The sequence below is a fragment of the Ooceraea biroi genome, chromosome 1, assembly GCF_003672135.1.
Source record: "Ooceraea biroi isolate clonal line C1 chromosome 1, Obir_v5.4, whole genome shotgun sequence".
Lineage (NCBI taxonomy): Eukaryota > Metazoa > Arthropoda > Insecta > Hymenoptera > Formicidae > Ooceraea > Ooceraea biroi.
In genome coordinates this window covers 18,359,994-18,384,035 of record NC_039506.1, presented here as the reverse complement: position 1 = coordinate 18,384,035, position 24,042 = coordinate 18,359,994, and the positions used below count along the sequence as shown (strand labels likewise).

The 24,042-nt window shown below is 36.9% G+C and overlaps 3 protein-coding genes and 2 long non-coding RNA genes across 6 annotated transcripts; 3 read left to right on the top strand and 2 right to left on the bottom strand.

The window, feature by feature from the left end:
- Positions 1 to 373: 373 nt before the first annotated feature.
- Positions 374 to 1,575, bottom strand: LOC113562103. The gene is made up of 3 exons (XM_026970409.1): positions 1,394 to 1,575; positions 979 to 1,280; positions 374 to 601 (listed from the first exon to the last, which is right to left on the bottom strand). The coding sequence occupies exons 1-3, from the start codon at positions 1,545 to 1,547 to the stop codon at positions 464 to 466; spliced, it is 594 nt and encodes a 197-aa protein (XP_026826210.1). The 5' UTR covers positions 1,548 to 1,575; the 3' UTR covers positions 374 to 463.
- A 2,058-nt stretch (positions 1,576 to 3,633) lies between these two features.
- LOC105283346 lies at positions 3,634 to 5,781 on the top strand. The gene is made up of 3 exons (XM_026970403.1): positions 3,634 to 3,951; positions 4,075 to 4,188; positions 4,469 to 5,781. The coding sequence occupies exons 1-3, from the start codon at positions 3,655 to 3,657 to the stop codon at positions 4,730 to 4,732; spliced, it is 675 nt and encodes a 224-aa protein (XP_026826204.1). The 5' UTR covers positions 3,634 to 3,654; the 3' UTR covers positions 4,733 to 5,781.
- Positions 5,782 to 8,172: 2,391 nt separating this feature from the next.
- On the bottom strand, positions 8,173 to 22,568 carry LOC105283317 (centrosomal protein of 164 kDa). Of its 2 annotated transcripts, XM_011345962.2 has the most exons (11): positions 22,273 to 22,351; positions 18,959 to 19,207; positions 16,787 to 17,602; positions 15,310 to 16,196; positions 14,432 to 14,851; positions 13,676 to 14,001; positions 11,872 to 12,299; positions 10,409 to 10,581; positions 9,994 to 10,225; positions 9,607 to 9,801; positions 8,173 to 9,317 (listed from the first exon to the last, which is right to left on the bottom strand). In XM_011345962.2, the coding sequence occupies exons 1-11, from the start codon at positions 22,349 to 22,351 to the stop codon at positions 9,070 to 9,072; spliced, it is 4,053 nt and encodes a 1,350-aa protein (XP_011344264.1). In that variant the 3' UTR covers positions 8,173 to 9,069. The 2 variants fall into 2 exon arrangements, with proteins under 2 accessions (XP_011344264.1, XP_011344265.1); XM_011345963.3 differs by lacking the exon at positions 8,173 to 9,317 and having other exon boundaries at positions 9,684 to 9,820; positions 22,273 to 22,568.
- LOC113561651 lies at positions 12,316 to 13,470 on the top strand. Its single transcript, XR_003406338.1, has 2 exons — positions 12,316 to 12,405; positions 12,707 to 13,470. It is a non-coding gene; the product is annotated as an uncharacterized LOC113561651 (long non-coding RNA).
- On the top strand, positions 17,610 to 18,638 carry LOC109611249. The gene is made up of 2 exons (XR_002193581.1): positions 17,610 to 17,861; positions 17,995 to 18,638. It is a non-coding gene; the product is annotated as an uncharacterized LOC109611249 (long non-coding RNA).
- Positions 22,569 to 24,042: the final 1,474 nt, after the last annotated feature.

Sequence of the window (24,042 nt, the reverse complement as noted above, 5' to 3'; positions counted from 1 at the left end):
TATATGATTTTTAATCAGCTCGCGAGAGTATACCGGAAGAAGTTTCTTTGAGACAATTTAAATCGATGTGAGATTCTATCACGACGCTTTGTACGTCAGCTGAGGTCACACTTTAGATTCATCAATCGTAAATTTCACTCATTATTGATAAATAATTTGAGATAAATATTCGAGAATTATATTTTCTAAATTTGATTAATAGTAAATTTATTTTTTCATAAATACTTTTATATAATTATTTTTACAAATGTTTTAATTCTTTTTACAATTTTTTTCTAAATACATTTTTAACTTTTGATACATTCGTAAAATAATTGTTAAATCAAGTCGTTATTATTAAATAAATTTATAAATATTAAGTTGTATGCATATATTATTTGTGTAATAATAATTATAAGATTAGAAAGAAAGCGAAATAGAGAAAAAGAGCGCATTCGTACGACTTATTCTATTCATATTTTGTTTAATTGTACAAGGCATAACTTCTTGAAAGCATAATCATTCCCTCGTAGAGCTTGTCCGTTTCAAAGTTATTTTCCATCGGATCAAATATTAAAATATTTCGTTTGGGACGATTATATTTTTGCGCAGTTTGCAAATTCTAAAAAAAAAACTGATTGATAATTATATATACACACAATGTGAACATTAAGAATTAATTTATATTTTTATAATTTACGATAATCATGCTTTTCTATTTTACTATATTTATTATAATTATTATATGTATTATTATTCGTATAAGTATCACTATAATTAACATAAATCAAGTATAGTTTTCTCGAAACTGTAGCGATATAACGCTACAATTTTCATATAAAAAGATATATTAAATATAGTATTTCAAAAAGCTATCTGAAAAATAAGAAGGTAACTATATGATCTTATTAAATTATTTAAAAAATGGATATTAAATGGATAATTAATAAATGAATTTTTTATCCAGTGTAAACAGAATATCTTGAAAATTATTATTACCGAAAATATAAGAACGTTATTTCCATTGGTTCCATTGTTTCCATTATTGCGCCTAATTGCCGATATTATAAGCGTGAGAAGGTAGCCACCAAATGCGAGAAACGAGAGCGCGGTTACTGCTAGCTGAAAGATCTTTGAGATTTTCGTGTCTTTGCCCTTCTCATCATAATGGTCCTCGTATCGGCGTATAGGTTTCTTATTATTATTACTTCTTTTTAGTGGCAAAGCCATTGGCAGTGTCACCGGTATTGTTCTACTGGACGCGATTTCTTCGTTCTCGTTCTCGTTTTCATTAGTAATGCCTATAAACAATGTGGAAATAAAGAAAAGTTTAAATTTGAAGAATCTTAATTTTCAAAATTTAATAAATCTTATTTAATAAAAAGATGACTATTTCCACTTTCAAATATCTTACCATTTCCACTTCCAAAAGAAGATTTTATTCGAATCAGTTTGTCCATCGGCAATTCGCTCAAACTGCGAATCTCATCTAGATATAAGAGCGACTGATCTGCGAATATCATTCTCAAGATGCAAAGTGAAAAAAATATTATCGAGACACAATACATGGTTGAATATTCTGAAATTTATCTGGTCATTAAAATGGAAAGTATATTCCGATATACTTTGGTCTTTATCACATTAATATTGTTTAATATTAAAATAAATATCAATATATACTTACTTATTGTAAATATTAAATTTAAATATTCCAGCAGCAAATACAATAAGTTCCGCTTAATACATCAATCACTTTACGAATTGATTAATTAATAATTCTTGATCTCTGAAAATGGTGTCAAATTGTTAAAATGGAAATTCTACCACACACTTTGATATTTGTTACATTGAGATTATTATCAAGTATTTAAAATACCATAAAGTATCCTTCCTACTTTAAATAATTCAAATTTATGACAGAACTAAAATAATTTTTACTTAATATATCGATCACTTTTCAAATGGATTTTACAATTATTGTGATAATAATTACTTCAATCCGAAATGTCGCTTCCAGTATCTTCGTCACCTTATAAACGTTTTTACTGGCTTGTAACAGGAACACGACTAAATCGCGCTACGCGACACGAACTCAGTTTCTTGCGCTTGGTCGGCGAAGCAAGAAGAGTGACAATCACGGAGCAGGCGACTCAACGAGGGCGACTCGATGCCGGAGATGCGGCGGAATGGAAATAAACGCGTAATTAACGTGGAACACCCGTTATAATTCGCTCTTTATGCGGATTCTTGGTAGCGTCAGTACTGTCGGACAGTTTGATCCGACGAAATGTCCGGCGCCGTGTGTCTCCTACTTTGTGTCCTCTGGACAACTACGTTTGTTGGTGCGCAGCCTACAAAATCCGAAGGTGATTGTATTTTTGAAAAGTTTTTGATTTCTTTCTTGGATTTTATTTCTTAGAGAACTTTTTTGGATATGTTTGGTATTTTTTAATGTGACGCGATGTGCTATTAGTAATGAATAATATGAATGAATGTTTCTCCAATTAGTCAATTATTAAATTTGTTATTAACCGATAAAGTTAAAAAGTAAAAATTCGATTAAAGAGATATCTATTAAATTAGCGATAGTTAATATGTTGAAAGAATAACTAAATAATAGAATGATGAAAAAACGTTAAAATAAGAAGAAATCTTTCTATTAGAAGAACATAAAATATTTAAAGAAAAATATATCATTTATGTATAAAGATACAAAAAACATCCCAGATAACATTATGTCGTCTTAAAGACGTCTAAAAGACGTCTTATATTCTTATAAGACGTCTTGTAAAACTATCAGAAGGACGTTGTTATGACGTCTTTGAGACGTCTTATGACCCGATTTATAACGTCTTTGGGATGTCTTTTCTGACGTCTTTGGGATGACATTTTATATGACGTCTTTGAGATGTCTTATATAAGAATTATTAGGTCTGTTCTTTATTGCTGAACTCCCTGCACTGGGCTGCACTAGTTCAGAGTTTATCCTTTTCCTCCTAATATGGAGTAAAAACGATAAACTCTGAACTAGTGCAGCCCAGTGCAGGGAGTTCAGCAATAAAGAACAGACCTATTATTCTAATTAATAGATTAATAGGTTATAACATTCTGTCCTCTGGCCTCTGCCAGCTTCCTTGCCGATTCCAAAACGTCTTAACTCTTGGAGAATTGGTTTGACTATCGTTGACACATGGATTAGAAAGACGTTTTTATAACGCGTTAGAAAGATGTCTTTACGACTGATACAAAATGTCATCGACAAAATGACATCCATAACTTAACGTATGTCATTTTGTCGATGACATTTTGTATCAGTCGTAAAGACATCTTTCTAAGACATTATAAAGACGTCTTTCTAATAAAGCCTTAAAGTCGTTTCTAAGACGTGACTTAAGGACGACTTTCTGACAAAGTCTTAAAGACATTTTTTAAGACATCTTAAAGATATCTTTCTGATAATGAATTTAAGACGTCTCTTTCACGACGTCTTAAGGACATCTTTCTGATATAGCCTTAAAGACGTCAGGTTTAAGACGTCTTTAAGATGTCATTTCGACATGCGTGTTATCTGGGATATTACTAATTTCTTTAAAAAAGTAAAATTATTATCATAAAATTATTACCAGAAGAAAATCAGTATTAAAAATAGATTATTATTATTAATATTAAAAGAAGATGAGAAAACAATTACCTCCGATGCTTATAATTTCAGACGTTCTGGATAAAATAAAGGCAGGATTGCAATACGCAAGTAACTATTTGGAAACGGCCAAGGACATTGCTGATTTGGTGTCCAAGAGTCTAGGCCATAAGCAGAAGCAAAAGCAGAAGCGTGGAGAAGATGGAAACGACGATACGAAACAACCATTTGGTCCGTCAAATCTCGTTTCCGCTTTCTTCCGACTCATCGGATTCGACTCGCAGAAAATTGTAGCGGTCACAATTAACAGCGTCGTATTCCTTGCACAAATGGTAACAATATAGTAGTTTAAACACACGTAGCATGAAACTGTAAATTATAAAATTATAAGTCACACCAAATGTTTAATTAATTTATAACGTTCAATATTTTTTAATTATAATATTCTTTAATAGATAAGTTCGCTCTTTGGATTGAAAACACCGCAAGATAATATCGCCAGAAGCATGGATGGCGAAAAACTGGCTTGGGATCCTCTAAAATTTACTTTGGAAAATAGGAATGAGAAGGTGAGTTGTCATGGATGAAAAATATGCGATATTAATACAAATAATAAAAACAAAAATTGTTCCCACATTAATTTGTCTTTTTCTTATCAGTTTTTAATTAATATTTCCAACTAAACTTAAAATTTGCTTATTTAAAACAAATATAAAATATTAAATATAAACCTTTTCATGTAACTAAAATTAAGTAATTACAATTACATTTTATTTAAATTAAAATATATAATATTTACGAGATACATAATTTATTGAAAACAGATAATTTTTTAATTATGTTTCATAGATTCGTAATTTAGTCAATCAAGCGAGAGATCCGAATTTGCCGAATCAGCTGATAGCAGGAATGAGTGGTGCCGATTCTGCTTGCATTAGATTACTGTTGTGCAAATCGTCTCCGGTCATAAAAGCGGCACAAAACTCCCTCGGTAATAAATCGCGAGATCATATGAGGTTGACTGCGTGGCTACCATCTAAAGAGGAATTTGAAACGAACAGCGACGAATGCGAGGACAGACATTCTGATTGCAGTTTATTTCCTTCGCGGTAATAATAACTGTTATAAGAAAGCGAAAGAGCGATGAAAAATCGATAAAATATTTTTGAGGATATAGAGAGATGCAAAACATTGTCTAAGATAGAGATAAATAATAAATATTTCCAGCAATGCATTGTATTTTCCCAAAAACATTTTTCTTTCTCTCTTTTATACATATATTATATATATAATATTTTTATATATATATTAAACATTTTGGAGGAATTAGCAATGTTTTTACATAACAAGAAATCATCATGATTGAAATCGTAACAAGTAATAATAAGTTTCTTATGTACGCAGAAATATTTTGTATATTTACATTATTATATTGAATAAAAAATTAAAAGTGTGAAGTGAAGGAAAATAACATTGTCATAACAAAAAAGTTAAACGTGTAGCGACATTTTATTTAAGTGCATGGAAAATTATTTATGCTAGCAAGGACGCGATATTAATATAAAGAATCAGTACACTTTGGAATCTAGAATTTTATTGCCAGTACTTTAAATCAATTTTAACGTTTTCACACTCTCTACAAAAATATATAAAATATATTATCTAACTCGGCATTATATATAATCTGGATTAATTTAAGGAATAATCATTTATTACTTCTCGTTACATAAGGCTATTACTTTTTATTGATAGATTCTTGCTGGTGCGCGTGCAATGGAATTATATTCTATAACAAAAACAGATACATGTAATAATCATATGCATAAATTATGAAAGAAACGTCGACGTTGCATTATATTAATTGTATATTCCATGTAGATTGTCTATTCATTGCTGTAATATAATTATTTAATATATTAATGACTTCAGTAATATATGGCACAAAAATAAATTATAAAAATCTATTACGCTATTTGTTATACCCATATAACATTTTGCATTCGTAATACTATTTGAGATGTGTAAAAGTTGTACTTGTATAGGTAATTACATCTTTAGTTGAATAAAACGAAACTCCCACCTTCTAATTAAAGTCACATGTAGAAATCATGTAGAAAAAAGCTATCTTGTTTTAAATTAAACTGCATCTACATTCCAAAGTGCGTAAAATCTTTAATTAATCTATGTCGAACACCTAATGAGATCCCGATACTGTGACACAATTCATACGCTGCGTGCTTATATTCGCTTGTCTCTAAGAGGTGATCGTAGTTCGTTACATCAGAATGGTCGCCGTTGGAATCAGATCGACCGAGAAACGTTTGGCATATTATTCAATCCTATCTGTCGGTATACGTATTATAATTTACATGACGTACACAGCGTAGTGTCTAATTATCCTCTAATTATGAGAAGGTTTTGGCATTCGAAAGATGTCTGATTAAGTACAATACATAGACAATACGCGTTCTGCGTTGCGAAGATTGCGCGCGATATTCATCATCACATCAACCATAATCCGTAGATAGCAGCAACGTCCTGCACATTTCATCTCCTTAATTCCCTTCCCCTTCCTCCGCCCACCTAGAAGCGCGCGAAGCGTGAGTGCCCATAACGTAAATCCCCAAAATTCAGTATTCTTCAGGTATAAAAAATAGAAATTACCAAAGTGTACAAAGTGTCGTCATTCGCGATGGAGCCCTCGCGAACGCCCTTTTGATTTAATCTCGTGAGAAATCACCAAAGTATCAGAATGCTAGTCAGGATACTAACTAGAATATCGCGCACGATCGAGTAGTACAATATATATACATGCAGGGTGGCCCATTTTAATTTATACAGTCGATTTTTTAAAAAACTAAAAGAGATACGAAAAAATGTTTCAGACAGACATGTCACGATTTCGAGGGGGACATAAGATGATACCATTGGTTTGACCTTGAATAGTCGTTTGAAGGTCACGCGAAGATCACCTTCAATTTCTTAAATTGAAACCCCAACTTTTTATTGCAGATTCTTATTCTCCATCGAAAAGTAAGTAACTTTTGTCTGAAACATTTTTCCGAAAAATGTCATCTTATGTCCTTAAAATGATCTTCAAGATGAGTTTTGAGGACATTTTAAGGACATAAGATGACATTTTTCGGAAAAATGTTTCAGACAAAAGTTGTATGTTTTCTCGCGTAGAATCCGAATCCGTAATAAAAAATACCATGTCTCATTAAAGAAAAATTTCAGACCGGAAGTTAGAATTTCGATAAACAATGACCCGTCTAGTTGTATCCACATTCTCTGTCGTGTATGGAGATCAACGTTCGAACAGTGTATTGTCGAATACCGATTTACGTAATCACGTTTGACATTGTCGATATTCGACAATACACTGTTCGAACGTTGATCTCCATACATGACAGAGAATGTGGATACAACTAGACGGGTCATTGTTTATCGAAATTCTAACTTCCGGTCTGAAATTTTTCTTTAATGAGACATGGTATTTTTTATTACGGATTCGGATTCTACGCGAGAAAACATGCAACCTCTGTCTGAAACATTTTTCCGAAAAATGTCATCTTATGTCCTTAAAATGATCTTCAAGATGAGTTTTGAGGACATTTTAAGGACATAAGATGACATTTTTCGGAAAAATGTTTCAGACAAAAGTTACTTACTTTTCGATGGAGAATAAGAATCTGCAATAAAAAGTTGGGGTTTCAATTTAAGAAATTGAAGGTGATCTTCGCGTGACCTTCAAACGACTATTCAAGGTCAAACCAATGGTATCATCTTATGTCCCCCTCGAAATCGTGACATGTCTGTCTGAAACATATTTTCGTATTTCTTTTAGTTTTTTAAAAAATCGACTGTATAAATTAAAATGGGCCACCCTGTATATATACATACACATATATACGACATATTTTTTGTCAAACTCGCGCGCGCACACGCATAGGTTTTAGACTAATATAGTATAGTATAGGTATATTACAACATGTTACACGCGCTAATCAATAAATCGATCTCGAAAATACGTGGAGAATCAGCGGACTGTGTCGAAGAAACATCGGTCGTTGCAGCATGCGCTACGTCGACGACGTGGATGACGCCAAGTAGCGTCGAGCTCGTGCCAAAACGCTTATTTACAGAGGACAACCGTTCCACTACCTACAAAGATCCCGTTCAAGACGCGCACGTTGCGTTCATGCTTAATCATCGATTTACAAGCTTCGTACAGCGTAATAGATCATAAACGAAAAGTTAAAGAGTATATATATGCATGATGGCGCGCTGAACACGCACTGAACGCTAAATGTCGCGAGCTGAGTTCCAATATCGAGTTTAGGACACGCTGGAAGACGAAAGAGGGGATTGATAATCTCTCTCTATGTGATTTCTTAATTATTTAAGTTGCTTAATTTGTAATATTTGCTTTGCTCACTTTGCGCGAGAATTTGCGTCATAGAACTAGGAAATGCGAAAATGCGATATACGTGTGACGTTTCGATTTGGTAAACGTGAATGTGTTTATGCCTATTCTTCTTTGTGCATTTTTCGGTAGTTATTCTGGAGTTGATTACTTTGTACTACTGAAATTTGATAATTAATACGATATGAAAAATTGTAGTAGCTTTTATTATAAAAAATCGATCAATTTCTTTGTTTTCAAAATGATATTTTATTCAAACAAATAACTTTTTTATTTTTGACGATCTTCCCTCGGTTGGTTGGATATTTATTCTTTATTTGTTTATTTATTTGGTTGAAAAAATATTTTATTCTCAATACAAATAAATTGATTGGGTTTTATAATGGAAGACTGCTGCAATTTTTTCCAATGTTTCCAATTTCATGCAACATAAAATTCAAACGATTGAATTGATTAAATTCGTTTTGAAATACAATTGCAAATTTGTAATTCAAACTTGAGTTTGAAAGAGCATGTTGTCAGTAAACATATTCTCGCTCACGTATGAATTATCAATCGCAACGACACGTATCTTCACTGTTTTTCATCATCATTTAAAAACAGCAAAAGAGAAATGTCCAATTCAGAGCAACAAGCGAGCGCAAAATTGATAAACTGTCCAGACAAAACTCGCGTGTACGTTCATGATTCAAATAGGACTATCGTACTTCGGAAAGATCCGACGATCTTCGACGAGAGATCATAAAACTGTTCGATTCAATCAAGATCAACAAATCCTTAACAAATCCTACAGTCTACGTGAAAGAAATCGATTCGTAAAATACATTGCACGATGCGAACTATGCTATAAAAATATCACGTTAATTACGTATTATATATATATCGCTAATTAAGTGGTAACACTTATACGCTTCGACTAGTCGTACGATTCTCAGAGTCATTATCACGAGAACAATGATGAACCTCGCAGAAAGAGAGAGATTTAGAGACAGAAGACTTTTCTTTCACAGATGCCGATCTCGATTTAAAGAGTCGCCTGACCCGGGCTGATCAAGTCGGTGGTCTCGACGCGAGCCTGGCGCAGCCAATCCCTGAGGTTTCTGGTCCTTTCCATCAAGTTCGGGGCGTTTCTCTCGACCGTACCGACGCTAGTGGTAAAGCCGCTGTTAGGACCGTACTGGGCGATGATGTTCTGTGTCGTAGTAGTAGGATGTTGCGCAGCGGTCAATTGAGACAGGATGTTAGACTGTATGTTCGGAGTACCAAAGGCACCTGACAAAAATAAATGTATCACTCGTATTCGTGTAAGTAGTATAACAAGGCGGATTCTAATCCAAAAACAAAATCGGGGTCAAAAGCTCCGAGAACAACTAAAATTTTGAAAATAAAAAGCTTTGAAACAATTTAGATATAAAAAGATTAATATACTATATGTGATATATGTATAAAACTAAAAAATATAAGAGTAATTATTAATAATTAAATAATTTAAAGATTATTAAAAAATATAAGATTTTTTAATATAGATACACTATTAATGACTCGCACTTGTTTTCTTTACCTTGCATACTATTAGGCTGCGCGGTGAGATGATGAAACCGCAGCCATCGCAGATAAGAGTACATGAGAGCCGGTGTTGGATGTACGTTGCTGTCTTGGCGCTTGTTCAAGACGTCCCAAATCTCTCGTATCTCCGAGTTGAGGTTCTCTAAACTCGCGATGATCTCGGTCGACTCTTGATAATGATCCGGCTTATCTAGATTTCCAACAACAGACTATACAATGTAACGCAAATTTATTTTATTCCGTCATCCGCGTAGCTGTACATGCATATGGTATTATATGCTTGTATCGTTCACTATTTTTGCTTTATCCTTGTGCACTCTCTAAAACGTACACTAAAACGTTAAAATATCTGAATGTCTTTGAAATTTCGTCCGTAACTCACCTATAAAAGTGTCGGTTCCTAAATCAGTCGAGCTGAAACCGCTGCTAGCGCTCGACATGTCGCTCAGTGTCATTTCATCGTTCTTTATGGAAGACGCGTCGTTCTCGTTCCGCTTGTCGCTCGTCACTCGTTCCAGAGACCGTTCCAAGTGTCTCAGATGTATGACCTTCTCGCCTAGGAGGCTTTTGGTGCGATGCAGACTTACCTCCATGTCGGAGAGCTCACGTTCCTCCTGTGGGATTTTGCTTTCAATTAATATGACATGACATAAAAATTCTTAATAAATTCTTGTATTTTTTATTATACATGTATCCAATTATTAAATAAGCAAAACATCGACTTGTCGTGACCGAATATCCTAAGTATCTCTATCCTTATCGATCGACAGCTGTTGCTTGTAATCAATAATTGGTACCTGCACCAGTTGTTCCAAAGTGGCCCTCGCACTCCGTTGTTTCCACGCCCTTTGCCTACCCTGAAAGGCACTTCTCTGTTGTCTCAGCGCCTCGCGAGCCCTCCTCACCGAGTCCCTCTCTACATGGATCCGGTGTCGGAAGAACTCCAGCTCCGAAGAGGCGTTCGCTGGCGCTGCAAAAGGGAGCATTGTATCTATTGACTTCGACTAAAGAACAAAAGTCTCAAAGTCTTGATTAATCTCAAGCTTCAAAATGTCGGAAGCTCGATGTCGAAGCAGCAAGAGAGGTGATGAGGAAAATGAATGGCATGAGAATGATGTGCAAAAGCAAAAGAATGACTGATGGTGCACTTACGAGCAATTTGGAGGACACAAGCCGTTAATCAAAGTAAAGAGTATACAGTCCTACGGGAAAGAAAAGAAATAATAAAACGTAATTGTGATGAGTATAAATAATAGATAATGATATATACAGCGATTTAGACTGAGAAAAAAATATTGTATTACCATTGGTTTATGCGGCTGTACTTTCATTGTATTATTTACACATTTACAAGATTGAAATGTGCAAAAATAATAACTTTCTTATTATAATAATTTACACCGTGTGGAAAAAGTAAAGTTCTATCAATAAATAAATTATATATAAATAATTACGATACATTGTGATACTAATTTATACAAATTAATATTGAGTCAGTCAAAAAGTTTCGTTCGATTTTTGTGAAATTTTATTTTATCCAGTAGAAACAAATTATTTATCAATCAAGTAATCACCATCGTCTATGATCATCGTCGTTGTCTATGATTAGATATTATTGTCTAGATTAGACATTATCAACATTATTACTTGTATTATATAAATTTTTTATTTGAAAAATTGGAACTCGAGCCGAACTTTTCGACTGACTGAAGTAATAATTTCAGTGGAGAAATTCAGTATCTAATTTAGAGAGAAAGAGAGAGGAAATAGAAAGATGAGAAACTACTACGAAAATATATATATTGTGTAATAATATGCACAATAAAGTGTATAAAGAATATATCACAGATACATATAAAAGTATACTTATTTACAATTATTAAATATATATAAATGTGCAAAATTCTTTAAATTTTTTGCACAACCATTTCTAACATCGTAAAAAACATTGAACATTTTTTCAGAAGGCAATATGCAATACCACCTCTGCGGATCGTTCTACATTTCATAACTAAAATTTCTAAAACTAAAAGATTGTAACTTTTTCATCAATACTTATGTATATTATGTATTATTTATGTATATTAATATATTTTATGTAACTTTCTTCCATTATATTATTTTTATTTATTATTATTATTATTTTTAAAATGTATCAAAGATTTTATTACTAATCACGAAATATTTGTTCCTAAAAAGCTCCCCTGAAAACAGATGAATCATATGAATGAACGCGAGAAGCAACGTTTAAAACAATCACCTTTATCTTGGAAAGGATATCGCACTGTATAGGCCGTTTCGTTACTCGGCAGCTGGTCGCCGAGGTCCTCCAGCTTCTTCAGCTGTTTCCTGATGTTCTCCACGGGGTTCTCCAGGTTGTTGTTATTGCTGCCACTTGAGCGACCTGCGCCCGACGTGGCCTTCTTGCTGAAGCTTTTCTTCTTCTTCATCATCATCATGCTGGCGTTCATCTCGCTCGCGGTGGTAGTATCGTCGGACTCGAATTTCGCTGCATCCTTCGTCGAATCAGCGGCGCTGTGTGTCTGAAACCCTGCGGCCGCTCCCTTCTGACTCCTCGAGTTGTCCGTCTGATCGTTCTGCTCGTCATCGATGTGCTCGCTCGCGCTCTGACACTCCTGCGATTTCGCGTTTGCTACCGGGCTCGAGTGCGCGTTCCTCAGCGGAGTACTGCGAGCACGATTTAAGGCCTATAGCCAGACATTAGGGGGAATCGCATGAACATGACGGGGTACCATCACAGTCCGTTCGTGACACGTTGCCGATCGTTCCGGAGGTAAATCCCTCCCCGTTTCATGAGAAATTTAACTTAATCTCGGAAACGGTAATGTATATTGTAATCAATTTTATTTCCAAATTTTATATTAAGTTTTTTCATATAATTATACAGGAATTGATTAGATTTGTGAATTAATTCGATGCAAAATTTCGCGGAATTTGGGATTTATTTTTATACAAAAATTAAGTGGGACAATGTTCATGTTATTGCTAACATGTCGTGCAATATTTTCTAAACATCGGTGTAAATAGAAACTAGCAGAAAGAAAGGACATGTTTCAATTTAAAATAATTTTCAGATTTCGCGTCCTGCGAATAGCTAACGTTTAGTTAGTCAAGAGTGACTCGGGCGATTGGCAAAGTAAATCGCGGGCACGAGCCTCCGCGAATGACGACTTGACGATCCAGACTGCGAGGATACCGATGAGAATGATACGAAGATGAACGTGCGACATTGGTGTCTTATTACTAGACACACAGAGACCAACGAGGATACCTATCTATCTACCTGTCGCGAATAATTATATTCATTTCAACTGAGATAGAAATACTGCTTATGTAATGTGATTGTGATGTCAAAGTCTCGATTATTGTGGAAAAAAACATCAAGTGGTTACATCAAGAGGAAGAAATATCAGTGAGATGTAACGAGATATTAGTGAATGACATGCTTGTGCTGTACGCCGGGCGTGCGTCATATTAGAATCACAGAGGCAGATTATCGCATGCTATTATCGTTAGTTATTATATAAAACGAAGTAGACGAAGTATCATCTTCCATTATTGTACATAACTATGCGCTTGCTGAAGTAAACAAGTAGATTTAAAATAAACATGTATCTATATTATAGCATAAATATAATATATGTTATAAATATATAATTATAATATATGTATATTTTATATAACCATGTGTATACATCATTATATATTATAATTATGTTATAGAAAAAATTATAAAAAATAATTACAAATGAAGAAACTACGTCTGTCCTAACGTAATGTATTTAAGATTTATATAACTATGCTTTGACTTGAAAAAATTGCGGTTATAGACACATCATTATTCGCGAGTTTTATTTTCTCCTCCATTTCTCAACTCTTGGTTAGTTATTAATGCAAAAGGAAATAATGAGGATATAAAAGAGAATTTGCAAGGAAAACTAAGGAAAAGTTCTTTCTCACTAATTTGCTTCAGCAGGCGGATGTTGAATCGCAGAATACGTTAAACCGCGAGTCTCGACTGCACTCGTAATGACAGAACTCACTTTTGTTCCGACGATTCGGTCTTCTCCGTCCTCGTCCTGGTCGACGCCGATCTCTCGGTCTCCGAGGCCGTGGTGTATCCCTCTTTCCTCCTGCTCCTCCTTTCGACCGCAAGGCGAACGTCATTCTTCAGCTTCATGTACTTCTCCTTGAGCGCCGTGTACTTGTCCTGCAACAGCCGTTTCTCGCAGCGCAACTTCTCGAAGTCGATGCTTTCCTGCTGCAGCACCCGCTCCGTCTGCTTCCTTGCTTCTTTCTCGGCGTCGCGCGCGAAGTCCGAGCGGATTTCCTCCAGACGCTCCTTGTACATCTTACGGGCGAGAGATTCCTGAAATTCGTAGAATTGGATGATTTAAAATTTATTCTCGTGAATTTCACTGATGAGCGTACTGTTTGATTTATCACGAGAGGGAGTTGTAGAAAGAGAGATAAAAGTTATAAAAATTGATTGTTTTATTTGCTAACAATGTATAATAAATGTGTGCGTTATTATTTTGATAGGAAGGATATCTCCGCACACTATAATAATATCTTTATAAAAATATAGCATGTTTTCTAAGTAATAAATAAGAAAATTGTGGCAAGATAAGTGTAATAAATAAAGATACGATGATTAAGAAAATTGATAAAATTGATAAAATAAGAATAGGTATAATAAATATATATAAGAAGAGTGACACACACAAATAAATATAATAAATAAGAAATTGATAAATAAGAGTAAGTTCCACATTCATGTAGATCAAGTATGCACTCACGTCCATTCTGAAATCACGAAGAATCTCAGCTAGGCACTGATCGTGATCTTCGGTGAACTTGGTGATCTTCTCTCGTTGCTGCATTCTTAATTCGTTTCGTAAATCCTCGAACTCCTTCTCCAGCTCCTTCTTCAAGGCCTCGATCCTCTCGGTGTGCTGTTTCTTCAACTCGTATTCGTTTAACTTCGCAAGCTTCTCCTCGCCGAGGTCACGCTCGTGCTCGTTCTCCAGTTTACCCATTTCTTGATTCCTCAGCTCCAGAAGCTCTCTTCTTCTCTCGTCGAGTTCCGTTTTTAGATTAGTTAACATCTCTAGCTTCTCTTTTTCGTAGCAGACCTCCAATTCTGTACGGACTTTCTTCAGGTTCTCCATCCTGACCTGATCCATCTCGGCGATCAACTCTTGAATCTCTTGTTCTTCCTATAATTTAATTATTTAATTTTAATTATTATTCCTAAAGATGTTTGATTTCTCATTTCAAATTCTCAATAAATGTTCAATCTATTTTAAAGACCTACTTCTAAGAGGTTAAAAATGTTAGGTATTTTAATTAATCCACCTTTAGTTTTATTTATATCCCTAAATACCTTAAATTTTGATTGTTTGAATATTATGTGTGATTTTAGAATAATATCCTCAATGTTTAAGAGACACTATATGATATAGCAGCTAAGCACTTGGGAGTAACTAACTTAATTTTTTTACTAAAGGCAACTTCGATTTTGTCGAAGAGGTGTTGATTTAAATACATACATGCTCATCCGATATTTTATAAAACATTTCTAAAATTGTTTCGTTATCTTAAGTATATAATATTTACATTACACGTCACAAGAGTCTAATGTTACAAATAGCATCCAAAAGAAACGTCTGAATACCTTCTGCGTCATTTCTTGCTTCACGTCTTCCAACCTCTGATCCAAGAATTGCTGTATGAGAATCTTCTGCTGCGTGAAGTTCTCCTCGAGCTCCTTCTTTCTCTCCTGCAGCTTGATCTCGAGTTCGATCTTGAAAGCTTCGATCTCTCTCTCGTATTCCCGGTTCAGTTTCACCTTCATGTCATCGATGCTGCGCGAGTACTCGAGCTTGGGCCGAACAAACCGTTCCTTCTGCGCGTAAGTTTGGCCCACCCTTGACACGTCGGACGACTCATCGTCGTCGATTTGTCGATTTGACAAACGATTCGCCACTTGCCTCGCTTTCTCGATGATCGACCTTGCTCTGCGTATCTCTTCGGAGTCGCTGCTCTTTATGGTGCTGCAGTCCGTCTCACTCTTCGACATCAGGTCGATGTTCTTCACCTTCTCGCTCAGTTTGTTCGACAGGCAGTCCAGACTGCTGTCTCTCTCCAGGCTGTTCCTCGTCATCTGACTGCGATGCTCGTTCTCCGAAACGTTCTGCACGAGGAATCGCCTGCCGACGATCTTCGCATTCTTCGACATCGACTCGAGCTTCTCCAGCGACAGACGCCGCCTGTTGATCTCCGGATCCGCCCTGTCGCGGTCCTTCTCGTTCTTCTCGGGACAGTCGTTCTTGTTGTCGGCTTCGTTCTCGTCTTCGACATCTTGCGAGATCGGCTTGTTGATTGGCGGCGATAGAATGGAACCGGTAATTTTATTGCTGATTACGGCCGATGTCCGCGGATTTTTATCCTCGGATTCGGATTCCCAATCCTCCTCGGACTCGGAGTACGTGAACTTGATATTGATCTCCTTTTCCAGGTCGAAGCGCACGCTCTTGCGCTCTTCGTCCAATGGTCGGTCATCTGTGGCCGGTAGGAATGAAGATAATGTTAGAGAATATTAGAAAAATTAATAATATTATATTAATAAAACAAAGAATCTTGTTCTTTCTCGACTCTTCAAAAATTCTCGAGAAAATTTGATATATATAATTGTATATATGTTGTCTTTGTTATTTGGAATTTTATTTGCTCGATTGTTAGTTTTTCATTTCTGCTTATCACAGATTAAGTATTGGTTATATATACATTGAATATGGGCAAACCAAAAAATGTGACAACTTTTCATTATTGTTATAAAACTTAATCAATTTATTCGTATCAAAATCGATTTATTTACCTAAGTAAGTAATTTTGTCCATTTTCGGCTATTTTTCTTCAGCGTAATTATTTAAATAAATCAGTTTAGATATAGATAAATTAGTCAATTTTTATAGGGACATTATATGTATAGATCATATATGATTATACATAATATACGTAGGATATCTGGTTCTATTTAAGAAACAATTTCTGTAAATTGTTCGCCTTCCTGAAGTCGGATTACTTTATAAAAGACTTAAATACCTGAATGCTAAATTAAGAGACTGCTAAAATTAAAATGACCACCTTACCATCCTCCAATTGTTTCTCCCTTAAAATAGACTTGGGCCTATCACCGACAGTGTTATTGATCATCTCGTCGGAGATGGTCAACGTCCGAAAATCCTCCAACTTGCCGCCGTCCTGGCTGGGCGTGGTGTCTCTACTCCTGTTGCTCTTCAGAAACATCGAGCCACCCCCGCTAAGCGTCAGCTCCTTCTGCTGGCCCAGCTGGCTCGGATGTTTCTCTTTGTCAAACTTCTCGAGCTTCTCGGGCCTGGCCAGCGTGCTGGCGCTGAGCTTGTCGATGTCGATTATGTTCTCCTCGGAGCTGAACTTGCTCGACAACTGCTCCCAGTCCTTCTCGTGCCACGGGCTCAGGGACTCCGACCTCTTCAGCACCTCTTTGAGATCCAGCTCCTTCTTCGCAGGTGCCGTAGTCGTCGTGGTCGTCGTGGTCGTGGTACCGCTCGTCTCCAACAGTTTTGGGCATTCGTAGAACCTTGGGTCTTGGAACTTCAGGTTCGTGTAGTCCCGAGCCGCGCGGTCGCTCGACAGGGACATGTTGTCGGACTTGGAGTCGCTCTCTCGCCTCGACTGCAGCCTGTCGAAGGACGACGGACGATCCTTCCTGCGCGAGCCGTCGAGCCTCTCCAGTTTACGCAGAGGCGCTAGTTTCATCGGTATTTTTGTTCCGGCCATGCCGGGTTTGGGATGCGCACCACTCTCCTTGGTGGTGGTCTCCTTCGGGGTAGTGGGCGTAGTATCTCGCGGAGTGACGGTTTCCTTCGGCAGAGTGACGTCCTCGTGAGACTCGAGGTCTTTTGCCGTGGCCTTCGAATCTTCCTCTGCAATGGGAAATAACTGTTTTACATTGCTGTTGCCTTTTTGTGCGATATTTATGTTGCCTTTAATTAAATATAGAATTTTTTGACATTTTTTTCGATGCTGTTTTTTAATCGTTATTTATATGTATTTTTTTCGGTTATATTTCATGGGTCTTTTTACAGTTTATAAATGCTGAATATGTTGGAAAAAATTGATGTTTAATATAAATCAATCATCAATCAAAATCAAACGTGAGTCAGAGTGCAAAGTTTATGCGAGGTAAAATTAATTTTTTACGTAAAACGTAAGAGAATTATTCTTTGTTTTCCATTTCAATTTCAAGTGCAAACAATGATTCAGAACTGAGCAAATAAGTATAAAAAATAAGTATTCGTTTTATTATTTTTTCGAGAACATTGACTTCCAATTGATGTTATAAGCAGTAAAAATTGGAGAAAAAATTGTGTTTGCGTCGTCGGATGGCAGCTGATTACATAAAATACGCGTCACAAGTGTATGTCGCAAGCTGATCTTTATGATTATTGCAAAAAGTGAGCAATCAGGCGGTAAGTGTTTAGAGCCGCTGTGTGAAGGCCTTACGGTTGTTACATCATTTGCGTAACGTTTCTAACCACTCGTTTATTAACAGGTCCTAGGAGAGTGCTTGAGTAAATCAATTTTATCGATACGAATAAATATTTCAAATTTCATGTTAAGAATTTTCTATTTCTACTTTAAACTTTATGTAACGTAACATAACGTTACGTTATGTTGCACTGCAAAGGTCTCAAGAGTCTCTTCGGATTTTCAGTAACGTGATGTACATTATCCTATTATCGAATTTTACCGACTTCATCATAATCTTATAATTCGTCTATTATTGCAGGAGAGAGTACGAGGCATGTTATAAATTTACTTCAACATATCATGGATATAACACAATTTGAAGGAAATAGTTGAGGCTGCGATGTATCACAGATTTGTTTTTCACTCTAGCTCATATGAAATATGTACAGAGAATCCAAGAGTCGCAACGCTCCGTCATAAAATCTTAGTTGAGAAACTCTGCATTAAATACTTGCTAACGTCCCTGTAGCACGATATTCACGGCCAATCCTTTGCGGAAGAATCTAAAAATATGGCCGCGCTTCTCGTAAGTTTGACGCGAGGCCAGAGAATTACATTGCCAAGTCGCACGATCGCCGTCATTTCCTCGTGGAGAGAAGAGTATCGCGCGCGCAAAATAAAAGTTAAAAAAAATAACTATAAAAAATCTTATAAAAAAAAAAAGATAGGCTTCCACAACGCCAAGTCGAGGCAAGAGAGATTGCCGTGAAACAGATGTGGAACAAATGTAAGGCATTGAAGCTACGTACCGAGGCTCATTTGCCGCTTGTTTCCAGCCCTAGCTTGCTCCACGAGTCCCCGGTAAACTTCGTCCAGGGGATGCTCCCAGGTAGTGGTACCGGTGGATGCTTGGTAGTAATACCAGGCCCCGCTGGCCTCGTGAAAGCACGGAGACCAGCCTTTGGGCAGGGCCGCCATGAGACCCTCGCGAGCCAAATCCAGAAGCTGCGGTTCCGCATCGGGATCAATTCCCAGACGTTTTGCATATTCCAGCAACTCTGCAATTACGTTGTCACTTATTAGTCTGTTATTAAATCTGTATTGCCGAATACTCGTCGATTGTCGGTCGACGAGTTTGTGTTTCAGCGATATTATTATTAAGTGCGCAAATTAATCCGATGGTTTTTTAACAAAACTCGAGGTTAATTTGTGTTAAAAAAATTAGGTTGATCGTCCCCGTCATGGCGTGTTTTTGTAACATTGTTTTGTTAACATTGATGGCAGCACTGGCAGAATTGTAATACTTTGATTTAAATATGTGACTCGCAAAATGAGGTTATTGAAGAGAGAGATGAATAAAATTGAAGTATTACGTTTCATATTTAATAAAGAGATAATTGCGAGAGAACAGTTATTTAATTAATTCAACGTATGCTATTTTCGTATTTTATTATAAACAAGTTTTGAATTAATAAATTATAAACAAATGTACAAAACATATTTATTAATGAAGGTAAAATCAGACTCAGTAACAAGAAATGATTTTACTGTAAAAATATTGTCAAAAGTCATATTGTTTTAAATAAAATCAAATTTTTCTGTAGTTTATAAAGATTTAACTACCTTAGTATTTTGAGATGAAGAGACAGAGATCCTTCGGTAGAAATTCAAGATAATGTTAATTCAATTATTTACGGAACGTAGTATTTTTATCCACCGGCATGCGATTTATTAATAACGCCCCTGTAAACTTTACTTATTAAAAAATGGATCTCCTCGTCTTACTATATCGAGTTCACGTGAAGTGTACAATTCATTGATCACAGATAACCGGGTTAAAAGCATTATAAGGCGCGTAATTATCTCCTCCCATGAAAACTGCCGTGACGACGAGACAGGTTTACGGCCATTTAACAAGTTTGTTATTGAAAAAGGTGATGGCGTGTCTTTCTTCTTACAGAATAGAAAAAAAATGTATATATGTAAACTAATTAAATTTTAACTTGAGTAATTAAAATTGGTGAAACGATTAATACTTTCTAATTGCAACTCATCTGTGTTAATTATTCTGATATTGCGATTTAAAAAATCGCTTTGGTTTTATGAGCTAAAATATAATACAAAGACATTATCGATTACACAATTTATCACACAAATTATCACAAATTAACCGTTAAAAAAATTTAATAATATAAATATTTTCCTTGATACCGCGAAATTATTGCGAATTTAATTAAGTTTTCAGAACGCTTGCTGCACACGTGATAATATCATAAGAGTCCTAAAATTAGACATGCGTAACACATCTCGTGCAAAGTGGACTTTACTCATTGCAACAAAATGTAAAAATAATTTTAATTAGTTTTACGTTAGGTTCAGCCGATGTAAGAGAATTGCCTTTCGAGAATTGTGACACCGAACAAACAATAATTTTTAACATTTAAAAGAACAATTTTGATGCATCACGAAAAATGTTATATTCCATTCCGCTTCATAGTATTCAGTTACGGAGCGCAATGAAAACGTTGCAAATTTGATCCTTTCCGCGACGCAGGTTTTTCAATTCGCGATTAATGCTGCACACGTCGGCTGTACATTCAAATCCTATTTTTCCGGTAGCGATTAAGGAGCGCGGTCAAAAATTCCGGCGGCGAATGACCCCGCCGGTAGCTTTGGGTCAAACATGACCAGGGGGTCATCAACGCAAGACTTCCGACCGCGGCAGGGGGCTGTTGGAGGAGCACGGGGAAGGAAGTAGCGAGTGTAAAAGGGCTCGATTAAAAATTCCATCAGCCCCGCAACCGGACAGGTGGTGGTGGCCGCTGTATGGGGGCTAGTCGAGCCACCATCTGCCCTCCGGCTATGCCGGCCAAAGTGTTGGTCCTCCGGCTGGCTTCACCGGTGCGACCAATCGCCGCTGCAGCCGGCCGGACACTGCAGAGGGATCGATCCGCGCGGACGATAAGTTCTGCCGGAAGAGTCGCCGTTCCGGATTCCGCCGTCGATCCGAAAAGTTCCGGATCGTCCAAGTGCGGCAAGATGCGGATTCGGCCGCGTAGAACGAGCGCGAAGGCGGTCGGGCGCCGCGACAAAACTTTCGCCGCACTGCGAATTATTGATTTTCTGGAACGCGCGCTGGGAAATGGGCTCGGTATTCCCGCCTGGTGCGATGTAAATAAACAAGGAAACTCGCCACCAGCGCTCATACACGCTGCCATTTACCTTTTCCGATTCATTTCGAGCGGTGCGTTTCTTGCGTGAATGAAGAAACGCGTTGGCTCGCATGCTTGCTTGCTTCGTTTTCACGAATTTGCCCGACCGCCTTCCCTCCCCACCCCTCGCAGACCCGAAGGGTCTCGTTGCGTTCATTGATAAATAATCGCGTAAACCAACTGTTGCCAAATTTGGAGGAAATAATTCAGAATTTAAGGCGCCTTTGCTCGAATCAGGAATAAAGACAAGAACGTCTACGGAACTCGCGCGCGTAAACTCTTTTTTATCGCGCGGTGGCGAAACGGAAGTGAAGCGCAGCAGATGCGCTTCGCGCGCTATCGATATGGAGTCGCAGTGTCCCAAATACGGTAACGCAAATGCGCTGAAAAAGATCCGCGTTTTATCGCCTGACAGTTCACGTCGAGGCGTTAATTAACTCTCGCGCTTCGCGCGCCGAGCGATCCCAGTGGAATCGTAACGTGCACGATGGCCAAGCTCGCAGGTAGTACCACGTCAGGTCCGAGTCTTCAATAAGGGCGCGACACATATTTCCTGCGTCTAGAATGATGGAAGAAGGGCAACCAATCATAAAACCAGTGTTGCAAAATTGTACAATCGCATCAGGCAGGCATAACGTCTCCGCGAGAACTAGAGTCTCATAAGAGCCCTGCAGGATTATTACATTCGAGAGAAATACGTGGACTCGGGGGTCGCGCAGGGGAACGACGGGGCATCAATCAATTCGGCGATAAACGCCCAATCGTCCCCGCGTGGACATTCCTCCGATACGCGAGTCTAGGGGTCGTTCAGGAACCACCCCACTTAGGCAATGCGGCGCGCACAAGGAAATCCGGGCAGGCTCCCCGACGAATCGGCGGTGCGATGTCACTGCGAAGTCCCCAAAACGTACCTTCGTTCGTCGGATGTGAGGTCTCGTCGAACACCTCCCTGCACACGATGGTAGCGGCGCTGTCTTGAGAGATGCTCATGCTAGAACGCGGCACCCCGACACCCCGTTGTACGTGAACGCAACGCTCGCATCACTTCGCGACTACGTTCCTCGTACGCGTACGACACGACGGCGCGCCGACGACGACGACGACGACGACGACGACGAGGGGGACTGACTCATTTTTCCATATCGGTGGATACCCGTGCGCGGCACCCGTGCGAACCTCGCTCGTCGGCGGTCAATGTTGAATTCAACTTGAACGTAGGCGGTGGTGGGAAGGATAGAGAGAGGGAGAGAGGGAAAGAAAGAGAGAGAGAGAGAGGGGAAGAAAAGGGGGAGAAGGGAGAAAGATAGAGAAAGCTGCGCCCCCAGTTGCTGCTCGCGGAATCAGCTGGCTGATAAGGAGCGCTGTCAATGACGGCGATTCTCTGTCCTTATCATCGAGAAACTCGCAGGTGCGATAAAAACGTGATGAAAATATTTTTCATGGATTCTTCTTGGTTGTTGAAGATCAATCAGCACACGAGAGAGACCTTCGAGCGCACGAAGATGATCGGCAGTTAATGTGATAAGAGAGTGCGTCGGCACTCGAGTCTTGTCGCTGCGATCGATAGATTGATAACGCGAATTATATGACATGTACAAAATATGTATGAAATGATACGAAAAGTGAAAATAAAAGCGATTGTTTCTATTTGACTGCATCGCACATTTGAACGCGTAAGCATGTCGTAGCATTTGTAAGCGATGACGTAATCGAATTATTCTACAACTGGTTAGAGAGATTTTAATAAAATTATCTTTTATCAAGGTATGTAGATTTAATGAGATAACATAATTATCGTGAAAAGTTATTATATCCGGATTATTCTCTAGCTTGTGTCTAAATAAAGATGATAACAAATATAATTTATTCTTTCCAATTGATATACGAGCATTAAACATGATGTATAGCGAAAGTTTTTAAAGATAGTTATTATATTTTTCTATTAACAAACCAATGATATTTATTATCAACTGTTGGTAACAGAGAGTAGTTGATAAAAATAAGAATGTACCAGTAATCTCTCACGAAGTATCGATTAAATGTTTATGTATATTGAAAGATATATAATATAAATATAATACATAAAATAAAATATATTATTACAGAAAATATATATAAAACAAATATAATTTTTATGTATCTTTTCTTGTGATCTTTGAAAAATATAATAAAGATATAAAAAACTTTTGAGTAGTAAATATGAATAATGTGCTTTTATCCCGATTAATTGTAAAAACAATAAAAAATGTTATTATTTTATTTTACTTAAAACTTTATTCAAAATCTGCTTTATAAAGATTTTTTATTAGTTTTAACACATTGTGCTAAAGGTCCCTAAATTTTCGATGCTTTTACTAGTGTCGATAAGTACGATTCTGTCTCTGCTTTTCTATCTGCTGATTACAAGGGGATACATCGTAGTTCTCGGGCATCATACACAGAGGAAGCAACTTGTGCATGTGCTTCTCCAGTTATTTTAACAAAATGTTATAAAAAATTAAAGTGATGTAATATCGTATTGTTACAATTCATACATGAAAATATAAAATACTTTCTGTTATGTTTCTATTAAAAAAATAAAATCAATTAAATATTAACATTTAAGTTTTTTCTATAATATAATATAATTGATTGCAGTTTATATGCATAACATTTAAAAAAAATAGTATTAATTTAACATA